This window comes from Galeopterus variegatus, unplaced genomic scaffold (assembly GCF_000696425.1).
Source record: "Galeopterus variegatus unplaced genomic scaffold, G_variegatus-3.0.2 Scaffold6898, whole genome shotgun sequence".
Classification (NCBI taxonomy): domain Eukaryota; kingdom Metazoa; phylum Chordata; class Mammalia; order Dermoptera; family Cynocephalidae; genus Galeopterus; species Galeopterus variegatus.
The window spans coordinates 85464-106137 of record NW_007733009.1 but is presented as its reverse complement, the minus strand read 5'-3'; the positions used below and the strand labels follow the sequence as shown (position 1 = coordinate 106137).

The 20674-nt window shown below is 42.5% G+C and overlaps 1 protein-coding gene across 1 annotated transcript in view; it reads left to right on the top strand.

Annotated features, from left to right (window-relative positions):
* Positions 1-1999: 1999 nt before the first annotated feature.
* B3GALTL (beta 1,3-galactosyltransferase-like) overlaps positions 2000-20674 on the top strand; it is a gene marked incomplete at its 3' end in the record, with an annotated part of 93122 nt that continues 74447 nt past the window's right edge. The window contains exons 1-4 of the mRNA XM_008591397.1: positions 2000-2135; positions 6188-6237; positions 12057-12096; positions 18661-18770. Coding sequence (XP_008589619.1) covers positions 2000-2135; positions 6188-6237; positions 12057-12096; positions 18661-18770 — 336 coding nt within the window. The remainder of the gene's footprint in view (positions 2136-6187; positions 6238-12056; positions 12097-18660; positions 18771-20674) is intronic.

The window sequence follows — 20674 nt, the reverse complement described above, 5'->3', positions numbered from 1 at the left end:
ATCTTCCCCAGGAGAGCAGACTCTTTCCCTAAGAGTTTGCTGTTTGGCACGTGAGCAAAAGGCTCTGTAGCTCTTACCATAAGCCAGATACCATTTGGAACCTGAACTACATGGACTTATTCTTGTTTCATTTCCTCCCTCTACAGGGAAGGAAACAGGCTCAGAGAGGTTAAGGCATTGGCTCGAGGTTGCTTAACTATGAAGTGGCGGAGCCTTGATTTGGACTGAGGTGGTCTGAGTCTAGGCTCTGTGTTTTGACCTTGTGCTATACTACAGGCAGGGCTGGGGCCCATGTCTCCTACGCTGTGAAATCTTTCCATTGTGCGTGCAGCTTTAAGGAGCCAGCTCCTTGAAAACACTCCTTCAACAACTGTCTTCTCTCCTGTTTTTCCTCCTTGCACGGCCATTCCTTTTTGTCTCCTTTATAGTTTTGCCCCTGAAATGTTGGGGATCCCCTGCCCCTGCACTGGCCCCTCATACTGTCTCTGGGTGGGCACGTCCAGCCTTGTGGCTTCGGTTCCCTTTTGTGCTGTGGATATACCTGCATTGGTTCCTCGTCCCTTACCCCTCTGTGCCAAGCTCCACACTGGGATACCAGGCTGCTGCTATGGGATATTTCCACTGGAGTGTCCTCAGGATGTCAGGAACCAAACTTGAGCTTTCCCAGACATCTGCTGACCTCCTTTATTCTCTAGCCTGTGCATCGTACTCCAGTCACTCTTATCTGAAGCCTGGAGTCACCTACAGTCGCCTCTCTCACCACCCCTTGGCGTCCTTCTGCCTGCCCTCCCTACTGATGATCTCTCTCAAAGCCTGCAGCTGACCCCTTCGTTATCCCCCCCTACCCGCCACCCCGTCTCCTTGCACACGACCCCGCTGTGCCCAGCACTGCCCCAGTGCAGGTCCTTATTTCTCTTTGCCTGACTCCAATAGCTTCCCTAGCTGGCATGTTTGTGTCCTTTTTTGTCCCCCACAGCCGTTCCATACACTACCTCAAGAAATCTTTCCGTAGCACACATCTCAATATGGCATTTCCCCCCATAAAAACTTTAAAAAGCTTTTCATGGCACTCAGGAAAAACCAGACTCTCTAATACTAATCCCTTTCATGATATGGCCCCTGACACTCTCAGGTTTATGTCTAGCCTCAGTCACACTCCTCTTAGGTGTCCCTGCACCAGTCACTCCCTCCCCTCAGGTGTCCCCACCCTAGTCGCTCCCTCCTCCCTGTCCCTGCCCTGGACACACTGGACTATTCATGCTTTGTGTGCAGAGCCTGTTGCCAGGCCTCCTGGGCTTTGTACTTGAAGTCCGTGCTGCCTGGAATCTGCTTCCCCAAGCAGGGCTTGTGCTCATTCTAACCAGTGCTTCCCTCCCTGGATGGGTCCCCCTCGCTGGCTGTGTCTTCCTCCCTCTGCTCTCTTTCTGGGGAGTTGCCCGCTCTCCCCAGGTTTTCCTTCATGACTCCATCGAGATGACTGCCCTTAGAATGGGCACCTCTCCACCTGACCCACTGGCTTGTCTTTCTCAATAGCCCAGAAGCTCCTTGGGGAGCTGCATATTCATCTTCAGTGTCCCCAGCCCGTGTCATAATTTATGGCACAGAACACACACCAGGTGACTCTTGTTTGTTGAATGAATGAAAATATGAGTGAATGATGATAATGACAGTAGTTGCTGACACCTAAAGCAGAGAGAATGTGCCAGACCTTGTTTTTGGAACGTTGCACTTGCTAAGCCATTTGATCCTCCGGCCTCCGGCCCCAGTGTGGGGTGACAGGGCCCTCTGTCCTTTGAAGTACCACCTTTTGAGGTGGCGCCCCATGGTGGATGGAGCTGCTAGCCAGCGTGTCTGCAACTGCAGGGACAGTGGATTTGTCCGGGGAGGAGGAAGGAAAGGCAGACTGACCCTGTAGCTGGGCCGTGGGTGTGTTTGCTTCTGTTCCCTAAGCTGCCGCAGATTATCTTCAAAGCGGGTAATTGGAAGTAAGTAAACTGGCATGCGCTGTGCATCCTGCAGCTTAAGGCCCCCTCCGGAGGACCTGGAATTAAACTTGGAAAGTTCCGGAGTGGGGGCGCGGGGGGGCGCGGGGAGCCGCTGGAGGCCAGAGCAGCGCTGGGTGAAACATTTTCTAAGTAGGTCGCAGGAAAGAAAGTAAAGCCCCCAAAGCCTTCCTGCCCGTGGTCTGTTAGAAGAAAACGTGGCGGCTGCTCAGCATCCCAGCAAGAGCCTGAGTTGTGTGGGGGCACCGCTGCAAGCTTCCAGGATGTGTCCCTGTGGGCTTTGGCACGGGTGGCAGAGCCAGCGGCACCAGGTTTTACTCCCTCCCTCCTGCCCTTTGTTCAAGGCACAGGACTCCTAGACACTGACCAGAATGACAGTTGTCATCATCAGGGCCATCAGCATTACCATGCTGTTTCCTGAGCTTTTGTGTATGCTAAGCTCTGCTAAATGCTTTATGTGTTATCTCTTTTACTCCCCACAGCGACGCTCTGAGGTGGGGTCATTTGGCTCCTTAGTGGGTTTTTTGTTTTTTGTGTTTCATTTGGTTTCTATGATAGATGTTCCTGGGAGAGTTTGGGAAGGCAAATCAGAATAGGAGCAAAGTCGAGTTAGGAGTTAGGCACAATTATCTTACCTGCATGGGAATGGGGGTCCATTGCCCCCTCACAGGAACAAGAAAAGATAGCTGATTAGTGTTGCTTAAATGTACTGCAGTTAATTCCTCTCCAGTTTTCTTGCACTCTAGGGCTTTAGGCTAGCCTATAAATCTTAGTCCCAGGTTAGTTATAAAATCTTGATTTACCTCTCTGTATAGGTATGCTAACACATTCGTTGGCTTAAATTATTAAAGTTATCATGAAAAAGGTTTGATTTCTATTACCTGCCGTGATTTGTACTTTAAAAATAGGTCCCTGTCGCAATTCATCAGAATTCATGTTGAAAATAGAAAAGGGAAAATTACTTTTAAACATTTTGGCATATAAAAGCATGATTTACTTTGGACTATTTCTCCAACAGCACATTAATGCACTAAGGCCAAGTTTTCAAGAATATTTTTCCCTACTGGATCTGGTAATTATTAGGAAACTGAACAGCAAACATTGAGCTCCAGGTTGTCACTTCTGTGTGCCCCTTCCATTGGAGGTGGGAGGCGAGCTCTCCTCCCCTCTCCTCTCCCTCACTGGCTGGCCCAGGCCCATGGTGTTAGACTCGCAGTGTGTGCTCTTGTTAGAGTTGTTAAAAGTGACAGGCCACATCTTACCTGACTTACTAATTTTTCTCAGTTTCCTCATCTTGTTTGCACCATTTTTCCTTCATTTCATGAAATGAGAATTTTGTTGGTAGGAACTCTATAAATGATTCATTATTTTAAGATTGGATTTATTAGTGATATAACATATTCTGTGCCTTCAAAATTCATTTGATTCCTTGATGACTTGTTTTGTCTTATTGAGATTACGGAAATGAAAATGTAAAACCGACTGACACTATATAAAATATTTATCTAATGATATCTTGCCATATGATTTGCTCTTATGACTGAAAGTAACTCCGATGCATTTCTTATGTCATTGCTTTAAATATTATTTTATTTATATCATGGGAAAAAGGAGTTTTTAATTTCATAGCAGAGTGATGCAGAGAAATGACAGGCTTTTTTTTTTTTAAGGATATTTTGACTTTAGGTCTGTGCATTTTTGGCTAGAACTAGAATCTAGTTTAACTTCAGCTCAGGAATGGTGTTTTGATTACAATGAGCAGGATTTGTGGAATTCAGTTGATTTATTGGCAATATCTCCCATCTCTGTAATTCCTACTTTAAACAGTTACGTTGTCATATACTTTTAGCTCCTTGCTTATGAAAGGTAATGCATTGGTAGTTATCAGAACCAGTACCTGCACCATCGTCTGCATTCTAAAAGCCGGGGGCTTTTGTGTTAACATACCCTTCCTTGTCCTAATGCCATCTGGTCTTGCAAAACAGTGAGGTAAAAGTTAAAACTGGTTATTAGATGATGTCACTGAAACTTAAATTGAGAAAGTCTTTTTACTTGATAAAAGAAGAAATTCTAACCCAAAAACCTTTGACAGTCCACATTTAGAATTAGGAATCAGTTGGGGTGGGGGAGATGGATTTTTGGAAAAAAAGTCATATACTAGCTTGACCTCAGTTTTTACACCCAGCAAATTCTCAGAATGTTCTGTTTTCTGGAATTCTGTGTGCTAAGTGATGTTAACATGTTGAGACCTCCCTGAACGATGTTTATTAAATAATTCTATTTTTGATATCTTCTTGAGGGTTTTAAATAGTTTGGAGGTAAATAAAATAAAGCCAAAAGATTAAATATCTAGAAATAGAATTTAAATAGCATTTGGGGTTAAATCTCTCCTTTCTTCTTAGAACTTGATGAATGATTTGGGCTTTGCTTTTCCTTTGTGTTTGTGTGTTGGTGTGTTTATGTGTGTAAAAAGTGAGAAAAGGGATGAGATCCTGGTGGAAATAAATGGGGGATGGGCACTAAACTCCTTCATTCTGCTGAGTCAGCGCTGCCTAATGTAAGGAGTAGGCAGCCCTTAAATGATGTGACCCTCCAGGGCTGGAGTGAGGACTTGCATTCATTCATACATTCATTCATTCCGTGAATATTTATTGAGCTCCTTCTCTGTGCTAGCTGTGTTCTTGGTGTGGGGGCAAACAATAAATAAAACTATATTCCTGCCCTCATGGAGCTTATAATAAAACTAATACATAAGATAAGTAATAAATATACATTATGTCAGTTGCTGATAAGTGCTCTGAAGAAAAGTAAAGCAGAGTTGGGATAAGGAGGGTGTGGATTTGGGGATTTACTATTTTCATGTAATACCTGTTGTTATCTAAATTCCACACGTGGAGGTTCATCTGGCTTACATTTCTATTTCACCCATCTTTTGAAATGTGTTGGAAAGGGAAACGATTAAACGTGTTAGTCATTTGTTTCTTAGTGTGAATTTGTTTTAGATTATTTCCTTTCAGCAAATGTTAATGGGGAATTTGAGGCAATGGATGTCTGGGGGTGGGGAGGATTGGAAAGGATCCAGATGGTCCAGGTTGTCTCCTGCTTCTGAGTGGAGTCTCCTCTGTTACCCTGGGAGCCCTACCACTGGCGCTCCTGGTAGTACTTTACTGCTCCATGGTGTCGCTTCTCCAACCTTTCTAGAACATTACTGCTCTATGGCATAGCTCATTTTCTCCTGGGAGTGCTAATTGGAGAAGAGGGAGCCCTACCACTGGCGCTCCTGGTAGTACTTTACTGCTCCATGGTGTCGCTTCTCCAACCCTTCTAGAACATTACTGCTCTATGGCATAGCTCATTTTCTCCTGGGAGTGCTAATTGGAGAAGCAAACTCTGCAGTGCTTTCCTCTCAGCTCTTCAGGAGAAATGCATTGTAAAGTTAAGGTGGTATTTTTTGTTCCATTAATCTTCTTGTTTGGGTTATCATTTTGCTTGACATTTTCAAAGTGTTACTGTCATGTTATTATTATTATTTTAAATGCAGAGCCTAAGTGCATCTCTAGGGATATCTTTGTCTGTTTATAGGTGCTGACTCAAAACATGAAATCCTTCTAAATGGGGAGTGATTCTAATTCCCCTTGCTGTCCTGGCCCCATTGCTTTAGTGGCATCTGTTAATTCTCCCCCACCTGCCAGTAGCAGTATCTGCACCACATTTCTCACCCCGCAACCCCGAAGAAAAAGCATGCTCCAAATTTAGCTCAGTTGCCTGCCAGGCTCTGGCAATGATTGTGAGGGTGGGAATTTGTACTTTTTCCTCTGAATTCTCAGGAATTACCCTTTGCTTAAGAAAGTGCCAGAATCAAGGTTTCCAAGAAGTTGTACTCTGTATACATCGATTTTGTGGTTTATATCTATAAACACAATGGTATACAGAGATTTTAATTTCTTTGATGTAGTATTTCTTTTGCTTGGTAGTCTGAGCATGTGGGCTTCCCCTCGATGAATAAATTTAGGTATGAGATGAGGAAAGCCAGCAATGCTAGTTTGCAGCAGTGCAGCTGCTTCAAAATGAGCAAATTGTGTCTTGTTAAAGTGTCTTTTTTTCCTTACTATAAGCAAAACTGTTGAATGTGAGAACAAATCTTAATTGCTTTTTTAATGTAAAAATGTTCCTTTTTTCCGCAGCTTTTGCTTTGGTTGCTGAAGATAGAAAGAAAGAGGTCAAGCAGTATCAGGTACTCATTCTAATGATCAAATCTTCTCCTCCTCATTGAGATTCTTTTGTATTTTCTTTAATGGGATGTGTAATGATTTCATCCTTCAGTAGTTATCATGTTTCTTTTTTGTTTGTTTTGTGAATGAATATAATGTTGGTCAACATAGATTTTGAAGCCCTAACAGCAACCTATAGATAGACTTGCTTAAAAAAATTTTTTTAACAGTTAAAGCAGATCTACTATGTTTTAAAGCCATTTTAAGATAAAAGGTGCTTTGACATAGAGTTAGAAGTCTTGCTTGGATACCATAGTTTTCTCCAGTCATATCATAAGTTGGATTTGATTTTCCCAGTCTGTGAAAAGATTTTGCTGTGTCACAGGGGTGGCAAAAGCCTGATTACTGTTACCTTGAAGTCAGCACCGTGAGAGAGGGCATGCTGGGGACTATTTTTTTTAACAGTTAAAGCAGATCTACTATGTTTTAAAGCCATTTTAAGATAAAAGGTGCTTTGACATAGAGTTAGAAGGTCTTGCTTGGATACCATAGTTTTCTCCAGTCATATCATAAGTTGGATTTGATTTTCCCAGTCTGTGAAAAGATTTTGCTGTGTCACAGGGGTCGCAAAAGCCTGATTACTGTTACCTTGAAGTCAGCACCGTGAGAGAGGGCATGCTGGGGACTAGGCAGGAGACCCCAGAGGTGACTGTGTTGCCAGATTCCTTGTACAGTCAGAACCAGAAACCTAGACCTGGGGATCAGTGGAGAGGGACAGCACTTATCTCAGAGCTGCTCCTTTTACAGGGATCGAACCTGGACCTTGGTGTTATCAGTACCATGAGAGCTTCTTCTTTTGGATCATTGGTGGCCTTTAAAGAACCTCATGTAAATTTTTACCATTTGGGCTTTGCACTAGATCATTAAGCATGTGAGAAAGAGAAAAAATGTTTTTAAATATAAATTACTTTTGTCATATTAACTAAGGCTCAGTTGACTCGATTTTTAACCCCATAATTGGTGTAAAAGCATTTTTTGGTAAAATATTTCTTTTATCAACAGAGTAATATCTGTTCTAACTATGCTATGGGATTCCTACACAGGGGAATGACAATAATAATTTCTTATAACTTTAAGATCCTTTAAGTTTATTAAAGTATTTTTATACATTTCGTTTAATTTGATCTTCTCAGTGATGTTGTTATTGTTGAGCAAAGGATATTTTCCTGTTTACAACAGAGAAAATTTAGCCTCTGAGAAGTTAGTGATTTGACCAAGGTCATGTGAAGGTGGAGTTAGAATTCAAATTTTCTGAATTCTTGAATTTTTTACACTGTACTGTCTTATGTTACACAGCCTGTGCATTAATAGTGTGTGTGTATTTGACAGTAATGAGGATCATTTATGATGAGTTTAAAGCACTACCTAAGGGTTATTAGCAGGGATTTTTTAAAATTTTGTTTAATGAATTTAGAAATTATAGCAAATACTTCCTAGTATAGGATTTAACCAATTTTTTCAAATGAGGAACTGTATCTATCCTTTGCTTTAAGTACATATATAAACATAAATGGATATAGATAAGGTGAGTCCTATATCTTAGTGTCATTTTTCATGCAGAGGTATTAAAGCACTTGAAAAATGTCATTAACTCCATCTATTTGTAAGGCCACACAGCCAGAAAAGCTGTTCATCCCATGAGGAGAGGCAGTGATAAAATGTCTAGCGTGCACTGTACCCGAGACTTGGGGAGGTGGAGAAGAGCCGGTGTGTCCAAGTCTGTCCCAAGTCTGAGGGTGCACTGGAGATAGGATTTAAGGCTGTGCACAATAATCACATGAATTTTCATTATCATTAGTTCGTCACCAGCAGCAGAACTAACCAGAATCTGCCCCACCATTGTGGCCCCAAAGCAGCTGCCTCCCTCCCACCTCACCTCATTGCTTGCCTATGTCGAGGGCCCCGGGCAGGTCTGTCATGTGAATGCAGGCCAGCCCTACTCAGGGCTGGGTTCCTGACCCAAATGATGTGCAGACTCCCTGGTGGACATTGGATTGACCTCCTGTCATAATCCTGAGTGCTGCTGGTACCCTGCTGTGCTGCCTGCGGCCTGACCTCGGAGTCCGGCTCCTCTCCAGGGTTCCTGGTGCTGGCACTGTCCTGGATTCTGACCAACGACAGCTTTCAGAGGAGCCTGCCCACCCAGGATTGTGCTTCAGGCCGTAGGTGCTGCCTCAGCCATGGCCGTCTAGCTGTCTTCAGCCTGCAGTGTTGCCTGACCTTACTTCCTACGGTGGCTCATGATTGTGTCCTGTGTGACATAAGGTTAGTGCTGGACACTGGCGTTCATGTCTTGTCCACCACTGACCGGCTGTGGGACGTAGTGAGCCTCATTGTGCCTCAGCTTCCTCATCTGTAAGATGGGGTAATAGGACGTACCTCATAGTGCTGTTTTGAATATTGTGTGTGTTTACAACTTAGAACAGTGCCAGGTCTTATTTAAATGTTTACCTGATAAGACAACAAGAAATGTCTTACACAACCTCTCAAGAGATTTGTGTAAACCATCTGTTCTGTCTAAACAGATCAAAGTAGAAAGAGGAACCATAGACCTTACTGCTTTTGTCAGTTAAATTTCTTCTACAGTGGTAGTTGGCTTCATATGAAGTAGTTGATTACAAGAAAAAAGTGGGAACTGGTAACTATTCAGCACTTGCATTTTGTAGACACTGCTTAGTGTTTTATTATCTCATTCAACTTACAACACAACCCCGTGGAGTGGGCCTTGTGATTATTGTCCCTGTGTTAGAAATGGGAAACCGAGGCCTGAGCTAACAAGTGGTAGAGGCAGTATTAGAACACAGGACCAAGGTACAAGTGAGGGCACTGATGAACACATCTTGATTCATTTATTTCATTTAAAATCTAGAGGGAGGTGGTAGATAGTTGTGGTGGGGGAAGATGCCATTTTGCTTTTCTTTCCTCTTAAAAGATTTTCTATCAAATTCTTTTGAGGATGTGTCTGCTTTTACTGAAGAACGTGTAAACTAAGTATTATATATATGGATTACAAGTGTTCAAATCTAAGGGTGACTTGGAATATCTTTTCCCAGCTAGGGTAGGAGCTGTCTGTGGGGTAGATGCATTAATAACAAATCTCTTTCCTCTCTGGATGGCAACTCAGTTGACTTAACAAAACTTTGAGCACATTTTGATTGACATTGACAGTTAGTGTAAGAAACATGGCAGTAGAAATAATAAAACAAACTATGTGTTTCTTCTTTGGAAGAACTAAGCCTTTTCACAAGGGAAGCTGGAGACAGAATTTTAAATGTTCTGTTTACTTGTTCATTTAGTCTAAATTTCTTTCTCAAAGGAGAAATTTCCCAAGATGATTTTGGTTCTGTTTCAATTCACCTAATTCAGCTGTTCCTTGGATATTTTATTTTTACAGTTTACAAATTGAGCCACTTGAAATGGCTAATCATTTCCTAGCTATTGTCAGCTAGTCTCAGCTGCAGTGCTTAATAACAATTAGAAAGATGTATAATTTTGGTTGCTTTTCTCCGATATCACAAAGATATCTGGTAGAAAGTCAAGTTGGTGTTCTAGCTTGTTTAAGTTACTCCATCTAGAATCACTGAGTTCTGCATACTTTTCATCTTTCAACTTGTTGATAAAGGTGATTTTTATTGTAGATAAGACTTTTAGCTTACTCTCAAAATATGTTTGCATCTAGTCTGGCTGGTTAGCTCGGTTGTTTAGAGCACAGCCTTTTAACACCAAGTCAAGGGTTCGGATCCAGCCACCAATAAAATAAAATAAGATACTGGCCAGCCACCAAAAGAATAAAATAAGATAAAAATATGTTCACATTTAATGATGTATATTTTCAGAAGAACTTCTCCAGGGGAGTCTGGACATGCATTATCATGGTGGTGGAAGGAAGGGGCATTGGAAAGGATTCAGAAGACCTGGTTCTGTGGCCAGATGACTGTGGAGTCTTGGAAAAATCTTTTATCTTTTCTGAGCCTCTGTTGTCTGATTTGTAAAAGAGAAGTATTGGATTTAATCATCTCCAGTGCTGTTTTGGGACCTGAAAATTCTATTTTTCTATGAGCCTCGTCTGGCAGCCAAAGCTGTGGCTTCTCAAGAAGGAGGCAGCTTGGCCAAGGGACAAGCATCAGGATAGCAGTGGGGACCGAGTGGCCTCTGGAGCTGAGGCCAGCACTCCTTTCCAGAGCAGGTTGTTCTCCTAGTCAAGAGTGGTCAAGAAGGAGGCAGCTTGGCCAAGGGACAAGCATCAGGATAGCAGTGGGGACCGAGAGGCCTCTGGAGCTGAGGCCAGCACTCCTTTCCAGAGCAGGTTGTTCTCCTAGTCAAGAGTGGCATTTAAGGAGCTCACGCATGGTAACTTACGATGATAACCTGGCTTCGGTTCAGCACATTCAGAGAAGTGGGTTGAACTTTCCATCATTTTTAGTGGATTCTTCCAAAAGCTATGTGTTTTATCAGGATTAAGAGAGGTGTCACTTGATCCTGAGATCTAACAAATCAGCATATAAGTACGGGATTCTTCTCAACTCAGTGGCATTTCTATTCTTGAGACAAAGATAATTTCAGAAGACGCCACCCCAGGTAGTTACTCCCTGTTGTTAGGTCGCTCCTACCTGTCTATTGTCACGGTCCTTTTGGCATTCTTAGAGGATACATCTCTTTTGTGGCTGTTATTTTTTAAGCCGCTCTCAATTTTGCTGGTAAAAAGCTCACAACTGCATTTCTTGTTGCAGTCTTTGAAGAAAACTGAAGAATTTTTGCCACCATCCAATTGTCATAATTATAGCATATGGCTTTTGAAAGCAGAAAAGGGCAATTAGGGAGAAAATTCTTTCCTAATCTGCAGAGAAGACAATGAAATGGCAGATTTAGCTGCTGATGCTTTGCGCTTTGCCAAAGAAATCTTTTGAGAGTTCCTCCCTTAATTTACACAGGGTCAGGATCTGGTATTTCTGTGCGCATGTCCAGATTTTTGTGTCTGGAGCTCTCCCTCTCTAAGGCACCTCTTCTATGCACATGAATTACAGGGACCACCATAGGCCAACATCATCCCAGGCCCTTGCAGACCCCCAGGACCGCTTCTCAGATAGGAGACAACATTGTGGTAATGTTCTTGATGACAGTATATCTGAGTCCAAAAGATGGTAAAGTACAGTAATTAGTAGAGCTCATCTTCTTTTTTTTTTTTTTCCTTTTTTTGTCTTTTTTACTGACGGGTAATGGGATCGCAACCCTTGGTCTTGTGCCCGTACCACGCTCAGCCAGTGAGCTGGAACCGGTCTCCACATGGGATCCGAACCCTCGGCGGGAGTGCCGCCGCGCTCCCAAGCGGCGCACTCTCCAGTGCGCCACCGGGCCGACCCAGAGCTCATCTTCTTGAAGAAAACCTGCCAGACTTGGGACTATTTCTGATATGTTTCTAGTGCTTTATAGTTCATGAGGTTTTTAAAATTAACCCTCCCAAGAACGTTGTGAACCAGTTAGGTGTTAACTTCATTTTACACAGGAGGAAAGAGCTTCAGCTCACTTAAGTGACTTGCCCAAGGTCATGTAAGAAAGGGACAGTCTCATCTAGAGGCTTCTTTTATGACACAGAAGTATATTGTGGCTGCTTTATTCTCCTTTCGTTTTGGTCTCATTTCTGTAGGGAAGCATTTACAGGTTCCCATATTTAAGCCTTCCCCCCAGTGTTAATATGTACTGTGCATATTTATTCAGTGTATTACTGGCTTTGTTATGTGATGAGATTTTTCTTTTCTTTTCTTCATTTTCATTTAAAATACAGGATTTGGGGAAAAGTGGTGTATCCAGGAAAAATGACATAGGTAAGTAATGACTTTTCTTTAGCCTAAAAGTATGCACTCAGGTGTATTTCTCGTAAATTATATTTTAATAAAGTGATTTTTTTTCCTGATTTTGTTTATGGGGTAAATATTGTTGTTCAAATATTCTGTCTTTGGCCCAGCCCAGTCTTTACGCTCATGAAGACACGGGGAGAACACTTTTCAGATCGGCATATGGCGTGTGATACATATTGGCAGCAACAGTTAATGTGTTGTGTTTAATTCCCTCAGCCGTCATTCCCTGAGCTTCCAGTAAGGGTAGAGCACCGTGCCAGGTGGGCGCTGTCGGGGGAATGCAGAAATGAATAAGACATGGGCCCTGTTATTAGAGGTCCACACGCAGTGGGAGAGAAGGACAAGCTGTGGCCTTTGCTCATGTGTCCTCTGCCTGGAGCCGGTCTCCCCACTGGGTGATCTGCAGGCACCTACTTGTCCTTCGGGAGTCAGTTCACCCATCACATCTGTCACACTTGTCCTGGGAACCCTGGTGTGGAGCTGCTCCTGCCTCCTTTGTAACACGTCGCATCCCACCTACACCCTTATCTCTACTCCTTTTTAAACACATCTTCCTTCCCCAGTATATTGTAAACATCTACAGGGATATGACCATGAGTTAGTCTTTTTAAAAAATTTCCTGGGAAGCAGTGTGTTGATGGGAAGCAGGTCGCACGTCTGTGGGTAGTGGTGGGTCTCTCCCCGAAGGGTGTGAACTTTGTCAATGTCCTTCATCCCAAGGTAGGCCATGGAGACCTGGTGAGCTTTGGATAAGGGGGAAGGAATGCTTTCCGTTCTAGGCCTTCATTGCCTGGGCCTGGATTCCAAGGAGTGTGCAAGTGCAGGAGAGGCTCCTGGGTGGAAGGGGAGGAGCCCTGTGCCTGGGAGTCATGTCTGGGGCCACAAGGGCGTGGGTGAGTCTGTAGTTCTGAGCGCGGTTGTATTTGAGGGGCCACAGTAGTTCGTTGCTTTTTCTTCTCTCTATCACAACACCCTGTGTGGTTCAGCCAGTCCCTCCCTGTGAAGATTTTTCTCTCTGCTGCCAACCCTGGTGGTTTTGGGCATTCATACGTGTATTTATTTTATGGGAGCTGATGGGTCCCCACTAGTAAATGGTTATTAAATTACTTAACGACCCAAGTCTGGAATGTGAGCTCGAAACTACCAAGGGGAAGTTATCTTGGACAAGTAAATTTACATTCTTGCAATTGCAAATGACAAGTCAAGTGATAACTAACTTGCTGGCAGTTCACTGGAAAAAAACCCAGGGGGCTTCTCTGTCGTAATCTGCATATGAGCCTTCAGGACCAGGAGGCTACAAAGAGCCTGTGCATAGCAATGCCTGTAGAGTCGGGTGCCCAGACCATGGGCTCCCAACACCCAGGCAGGCCACAGCCTCCAAGCCCAGAGAATCTTTTGTTCTCTTTCGGCTCCCTGCCTAATCAATAGATTCATTGGTGTATGGTTATTCTCACCAAGTAAAACGTAACTGGACTGGCTCTTCCTGTGTCTGTATGTATTTATCCCTGAGCTTTAAATCATAAGCCTGCGTGTTATTCACCTTTTATCAGAAGAACACCATTATTGATTTCTCATCAGAAAAACACCAGCATGATGAAATCCATTGTTCTAAGTAATTTCTGACCAGGAGGATTAGCACTTAGTAGAGTGCTTGGCCCATGATAGGTGCTCAGCAACCAAAGAAATAGAGAGCCTTTGGTTTATTTTACCTTCAAAGAAAAGTTATTTCTCTTCCAGGCATCCTTTTCTAATGATCTCCTTGGTTCTCCTGCCTTTCCTGAATGCTCCCTGCAGCTCACCATTGGCATCAGCACCACATCAGTCTTTTCTGTATCGTTGACTAGTTTCTCTATCTTCCCCTTACAGCCTGTCACGCTGATCATTATTGTCAGGCACTTACTGTGCGACCCATTCGTGGCACGTTCCTGGTGGGGAAACAGACCATCCATCTTGAGTTGTGACAGTGTTTGCTGAAGGCAGATCGCAGTGGGTTTAGAGGAGTGCAGAGCCAAGATGATAAGAAAGAGTGGAATCATCTTATGCAGCTGTTGACTGGGTGGTGGGAGCTTAAGAGTCAGGTGGTTGGGCAGCATAAACAGAGGAGACACCAGATAAGCTCAGGATCAAGGCTCAGCCAGAATGTGATTCAACTGTGGGAAGGCTTAGGTTGTGTGTCAGAAAATATTTCTTGGTGCTGATATAAATAACAGCAGGAATTTGTGCAGGGACACTGTTTTCAGCACGAAACTGTACTCACTAACCTGGTTCTTTTCTTGAATGGGTTGGGACCGAATAGCATGTGCAAATGATCTTCTGCCATTTATTATTATCAGGGTTATAGGAGCTGGGTACCTTTAGCCTTGTTCCCAATAACTACCCTCACACATCCTGTTCCTTAGCCATCCCTAACTGTTAATATTTTCAGGGCCCTAAATTCGACTCTCTGTCCCAAACCTTCACTGCTTGCTCTGTGGGGAAGATCTTTCCACCCATTTTTGCCTGTCTCAGGACACAGTGCGTTCATTTTCTCCTCTGGAAAGACCCCGCTGGGCTCTTGAGGTCCTTCCCAGTCTGAAAGTGGAAGCAATTAATCTGCAGTCTGAGCCTCTTAGCGTAGCATGTAAATCCTTCAGGATCTGATCTGTCTGACCCCACCTCCCTCTCCAACATTGTCACCCACACTACCTCCCATTCCAGAAATGCCCGGCAGACTCCCTGGTCAGGGATGCTGCAGAGATAAGACAGGCTGTGGCCTCTGTGATAACTCTGCCGTGGTCTCCTACCTGCTGTGTGTGAGTTTGCAGAAAGCTGCTGCTTTTTAATGGAAGCTCAGGCCATACCTCTTCCCAGAAGCTCTCCTTGTGCTTGTCCCCTTCCGAGTGCTCTCTGCAGCTCCTGTGTGCTCGCATGTACCCCTTGCCTCGCTCTGGCTTTATTGTGTCACTTCGTGTTATCATGGCCTGTCTTCTTTTTTTAAAAAAATATTATTTTTTATAAGCATATTATTATTACAAATCATGATTTTTTTTTATGCCCTTGACCCAACCTATCCCTCCCCAACCTCCCCTCCCCCTGCCTCACCCCCATCTCTAGTATTCTGAAAGTTCAAGGAATTGTTTAGGTCTTTTCTTTCTTTTTCTTTCTTAGCACCCAGTTATAAGTGAGAACATGTGGTGTTTCTCTTTCCTTCTCTCGCTTATTTCACTTAACATAATTTTCCCCAGACTCATCCATGTTGCTGCAAATGGCAGTATTTCATTCTTTTTTATGGCAGAGTAGTATCCCATTGTGTGTATATACCACATTTTCCTTATTCAGTTGTCCATCAATGGACACTCAGGTTGGTTCCATACTTGGCTATTGTAAATAGAGCTGCAGTGAACATGGGAGTGCAGGTGTCCCTTTGACATGATGATTTCCATTCCTTTGGATATATGCCAAGTAGTGGGATTGCTGGATCATATGGCAGTTCTATCTGTAGTTGTCTGAGGAACCTCCATACTGTTTTCCATAGTGGTTGTACTAATTTACCGTACCACCAAGTGTGGAAGAGTTTCCCCTTTCCCCACATCCTCACCAGCATTTGTTGTTCTTGTCCTTTTTAATAATGGCCATTCTAACTGGGGTGGGTGATATCTCAGTGTGGTTTTGGTCTGCATTTCTTTGACGACTAGTGATGTCGAGTGTTTTTTCACATACCAGTAGGCCATTTGTATGTCTTCCTTTGATAAGTTTCTATTTGTCTCCCTTGCATGGCCTGTCTTCTGAGTGAGGCTCAGACACTGCAGTGCTGTGACTGTGCTCACTCACCTCTGCAGCTCAGAGCCCTGCACTTAGTAGGGACTCAGAAGACGTTTGCTGAGTGAATGCATGTAGCACATGTGATTGAAGTATGTGAAAAGGGAAGGGACAAGCATGATTTCTCAGTAACTATATTGAAAAGACCAGGACAAATACAGCTCACAGGACATGACCCAGATATAGGAAAAGGTGAAGGATTTGCTTTTCTTCTTGCAAAGCCTCTTCCCGGTGTGGAAGAACGGTTATCTTCAGGAGATGAACAGCGGGAGCTTTGCTGAGCTGGTACATGTGGTGGCGGGAGTTGTTTACTGTAGTGAGTGCAGGATTAACCTTTTGACAGATGGAGCTGCTGTTTTAAAATTTTTATTATGAAGTAATTTGCACATATAAAAATTTACAAAGAGTCATAAAATGAGCATCTGTGTATCCACCACCTAGATTAAGAAATGAAACATTACTAACACAGTTGAAGCCTTTTAACCATTATCCTGATTTGGTATTTATCATTCTCATGTAATCTTTTATACTTTCACACGATACGTATGTATATGTATAGTATACACCCATGTTATATATATATATATATCTTTGTTCAAATTGTTGATTTATATAGTTATTCTTTTGCAACCTGCTTTTTTTTTTAGCATTATATCTGTGGGATACATCTGCAATATTCATCTGGATTGACACATGCAGTGCTAGCTGATTTTTATTGTTGAATAATATCCCTATAGGTATATATATGTATGTATGTATCTTGTTAGTGGATATTTGGGTTGCTTCCATTTTCTTTCATTTACACCAGGCCACTGTGAACACTCTTGTTATATATCCTTGTATACGTATATGAGAATTCCTCAAGGGTGATTAATAGGAGTTGAATTTCTGCGTCTTTGGGAATGTGCATCTTTAATTTTATCAAATTTTGCAAAAATTATTCCTTGGTGTTTATGTATTCCATTCTTAACAAAAAGAAATCTTTGTAAGTCCTCTTTTGATATGTCAGTTTATATTAATGTTTCAGGTGTAGTGGATTGAAGATAACATTTCAGTTGAAACATTACGACTCCCATTTAAGCCTTATCTCTGTGTGTGATGTATAGAGCCAAGAAGCTGATTTAAAATAGAGACGGGTACATGGAATGTTCATATTTATATAAACTCCTAAAGAAAAGGAATTAGGTCATATTCAGTAGGTTATTCAGCATTTCTTTTTAATTTTTCTATTGAGTTTTAATCATAGAGCATTTTGAGTGACTGAATAATTGAATAGAACTATAGAACTGAACCTAAGAACAATAACATATAATGAAATAAAATTAAAACCAAATTAGTGTCTCTGAGCTGAGATGTTAGAGAGAAAGGCTCATGGTGGGGGAGAGGTCCCCATGTGGATTTGCCACAAACCTGGCTGGATGCTACAATTTATGTGACGTCCACCTTCTGCCAACACCTCTGTCTGGTGGCAGGGTGCTGACATAATGGCTGTTTCTACCTATTTCTTTATTACAAGTTCAGAACCTGAGCAGGTCTAATGTGCTTCTCCAGTATGTGACCTGAGCAACTATCTCCATTGGCAAGACCTCTGGTGATCTTCCCCAGCTGGGGTCATGACATGCTAGGGTTTCCTCTCTGCTTGCAATTGTAAAAAGCTGGCCATCTTGCAGCGAGGCTCTAGTGAGCTGGCACATACTGACAGTGCGTTGTTGTAGATGGGCTTTTATGCAATACTTCTTGCTAAAGCCCTGCTGCTGTGGAATTGTTGCGTTGGTTTCCTGGAAATAACACTTAATCTTGGCTAGGTGCCTTGTGAGGTAGGGCAGGGATTATTGAACTATTTACTTGCAAACACTTGTGAACTTATGAGACATATGCAGTCACTGTTGAGTGTCACTGTAAAGGGCCATCCAGAACATTCTTGAAGTAGTATATAGTTTGCTAGGGATGCATAACAAAGTACCACAAACTGTCTTAAAGAACAGAGATTTATTGTCTCAGTTCTGAAGGCTAGGTGAAGGCTAGATCTCAGGTCTAAGCTCAAGGTGTTGGCAGGGTTGGTTTCTTCTGACAGTGGTGAGGGGGAATCTGTTCCAGGCCTCTCCCCTTGGTTTATAGATGACCGTCTTCTCCATGTGTTCTCACATCATCTTCCCTCCGTGAGTCTGTCTCTGTGTCCAGATTTCCCCCTTTTATAAGGGCCCATCCTAATGACCACACTTTTACTTGATTACCTCTGTAAAGACCCAGTTCCATGTCAGGCCACATTCTGAGGTACTGAGGGTTAGGGCTTCAACATGTGAATTTTGGTGGACACAATCCAACCCCATAACAGGTAGCAGCACAGTGTAGGTTGATGTGAGAGCTGTTAAAAGTCTTGTAAACATTGGACTTTCAGCTAATAGGGAGGTTAGTATTCTAGACTTTTCCCCACTTTTGCACATTTACTGTCATTCTCACTGACAGATGCAGGAACACATTCACAGTTGGTTACCACAGTTGGTCTAGTACAGTGAGCTTATTTACTTGCTAACTTCTAGGAAGGAAGGTTCTGAAATCAGTTTAAAAAGAGAAGATTTTGTCTGTAGAATTACATATAATTGATTTTTTCCCCCTAAAAACGTATTGCCTGAAGGCTTGCCTTGTAGCTGTTGTTTTTTCACTTGTTTTTAAGTTTATTTCCATCCTTATTAAAAAATAAATACCTGAAAACTTTTTTGTTTTTGGTTCTAGACTTAAAAAGAATTGTATTTGTCATCCAGAGTCAAAGTAATTCTTTTCATGCAAAGAGAGCAGAGCAATTAAAAAACATCATCTTAAAGCAGGCTGCAGATCTTACACAGGTATGTAGAGATGGCTTGGGATTTCTGCTTATCATGTATTTCACGATACATTTATGTTTTCCAAAATGCTTGGTCTGTCAAGAATCAATTTTATTTACATGAGGATAACTCTTCTGACTCATTTTGCTTATTTAATATTGACTATTTATTGTTGAAAGTGCCTTGGTTAATTTCTAATGCTCAAAGTATCGTATTCTAAATTATTGAATATGTGTTTTTTTAACTTAAGAGAATTATATTAGGACTATTGTGGCTTTGCCATGAAGTATGAGAAGAGAAGTATAAGAAATAGCTTTTTAAAGGTAGGGCTTAAAATAGCCGAGATAATTAATGATCAAAATTTTGGTAACAAGTTCTAAGGCAATTTTCATGTTGAAATAACATTTTCATTAATCCTAGTGCAGTGCTTCCTCTATGAGTCTTTTAATCTGTTTTTTAATTGCATGTCATTAGTTGAACTTTTGACTTGATTTATAATGTAGTATACCAGAAGGATTATGGAGAGAAAAATCTATGCATTCAGGTACATTTTAATAACATCTAAACCAAACATGAACTGAATCTAAAGCTGCTCTGGGTAGTGCTGGTGGTTTGGGACAAAGGAAGATGTACCTTCTTGTAGTGTCTTATAGGTTCCTCCTTCATGAGCCGAGTAAAAAAAAACAACTTCTCCAAGACCGCTGCACTACATCGCCATGGCCTTCAAGACAGAAGTGCTTGTCTGTAGATAAATGCCATCTCTTCGTCCTCTCAGGAATAAACTCTGACAAGAGATGTGCGTGTTTGCCAGATTGCTTTCTTTCTGTTGGTGGGTGCTGGAAAATAAAGGGTCAGAAATATCAGTGGAAACACAAGCAGCCCTAATGGTATTCAAGGCTAAGATACTGCTGAGAATGAGGTCTATTGTGCTTAATCTTTAAATGTTTCCCATATAATCTTCATCAACCTCCCCTCATCCCTGCAAGGACAGGTTCACTCTATTGCCTTACTTGGAACATCATATTTTCTCAAGGGCGATGAAAGAATTACACACTGTAGACAGATTGCTTTTTGGTAATTAGAGATAGGAGCAGCTTGACGAGTTCAAAATTCTTTTTTGTCTGGAGACCTAACTTTTAGAGATTTTCTTCTAGTAAACCTTTCCGCGTTTCATCAGAGAGGTGGACATGCAGTCTCCTTGACTGGCTGGCTCCTTCCGTCTGCTCTGGTAGGGGTGCTATGGGGTGGCCAGATGCAGGCAGGAGGGGGAGCCAGTCACCTAAACCGTCCCTCAGCTGGATCCAGCCAGACATGAATGGAGTTTAGCTCCATAAGGCATTGGCAGTTACCCCAAACTGTGTAATCAGATGACACTGGAAGACAGTGAGGCATCACTTATCGTAGATGAATTAAGAGTACACTTTTCACTATGGACCTGCATGTGTCCCCGCTTCCAGAAGTACCTTCCATCTTGCGGAAGATTTAGATTATGTATCTTCCCTGTTTAATCCATACCAGTAGCCCTTCCGTTCGTGTAGGTAATGACATCCTTTGCTGGCCAAGTCCAGTTGACTGAATATATACCACCATATTTCCTCTAATATTCATCCACTCTTTTTTTTGTGTGTGTGCAAATGGGTATTCCTTCTCGGCTCTCTGTCTCCCCTTCCACCTTCACTCTTCATGTAGGTAATGACATCCTTTGCTGGCCAAGTCCAGTTGACTGAATATATACCACCATATTTCCTCTAATATTCATCCACTCTTTTTTGTGTGTGTGTGCAAATGGGTATTCCTTCTCGGCTCTCTGTCTCCCCTTCCACCTTCACTCTTCTGGGAAAAGTAGCTTCTGGGGACCTTGAACAGGACAGTGTTCCCAGGACTTGGTCTGCAGTGGAGATAAGGCCTCTGTGTACCTTTTGGTG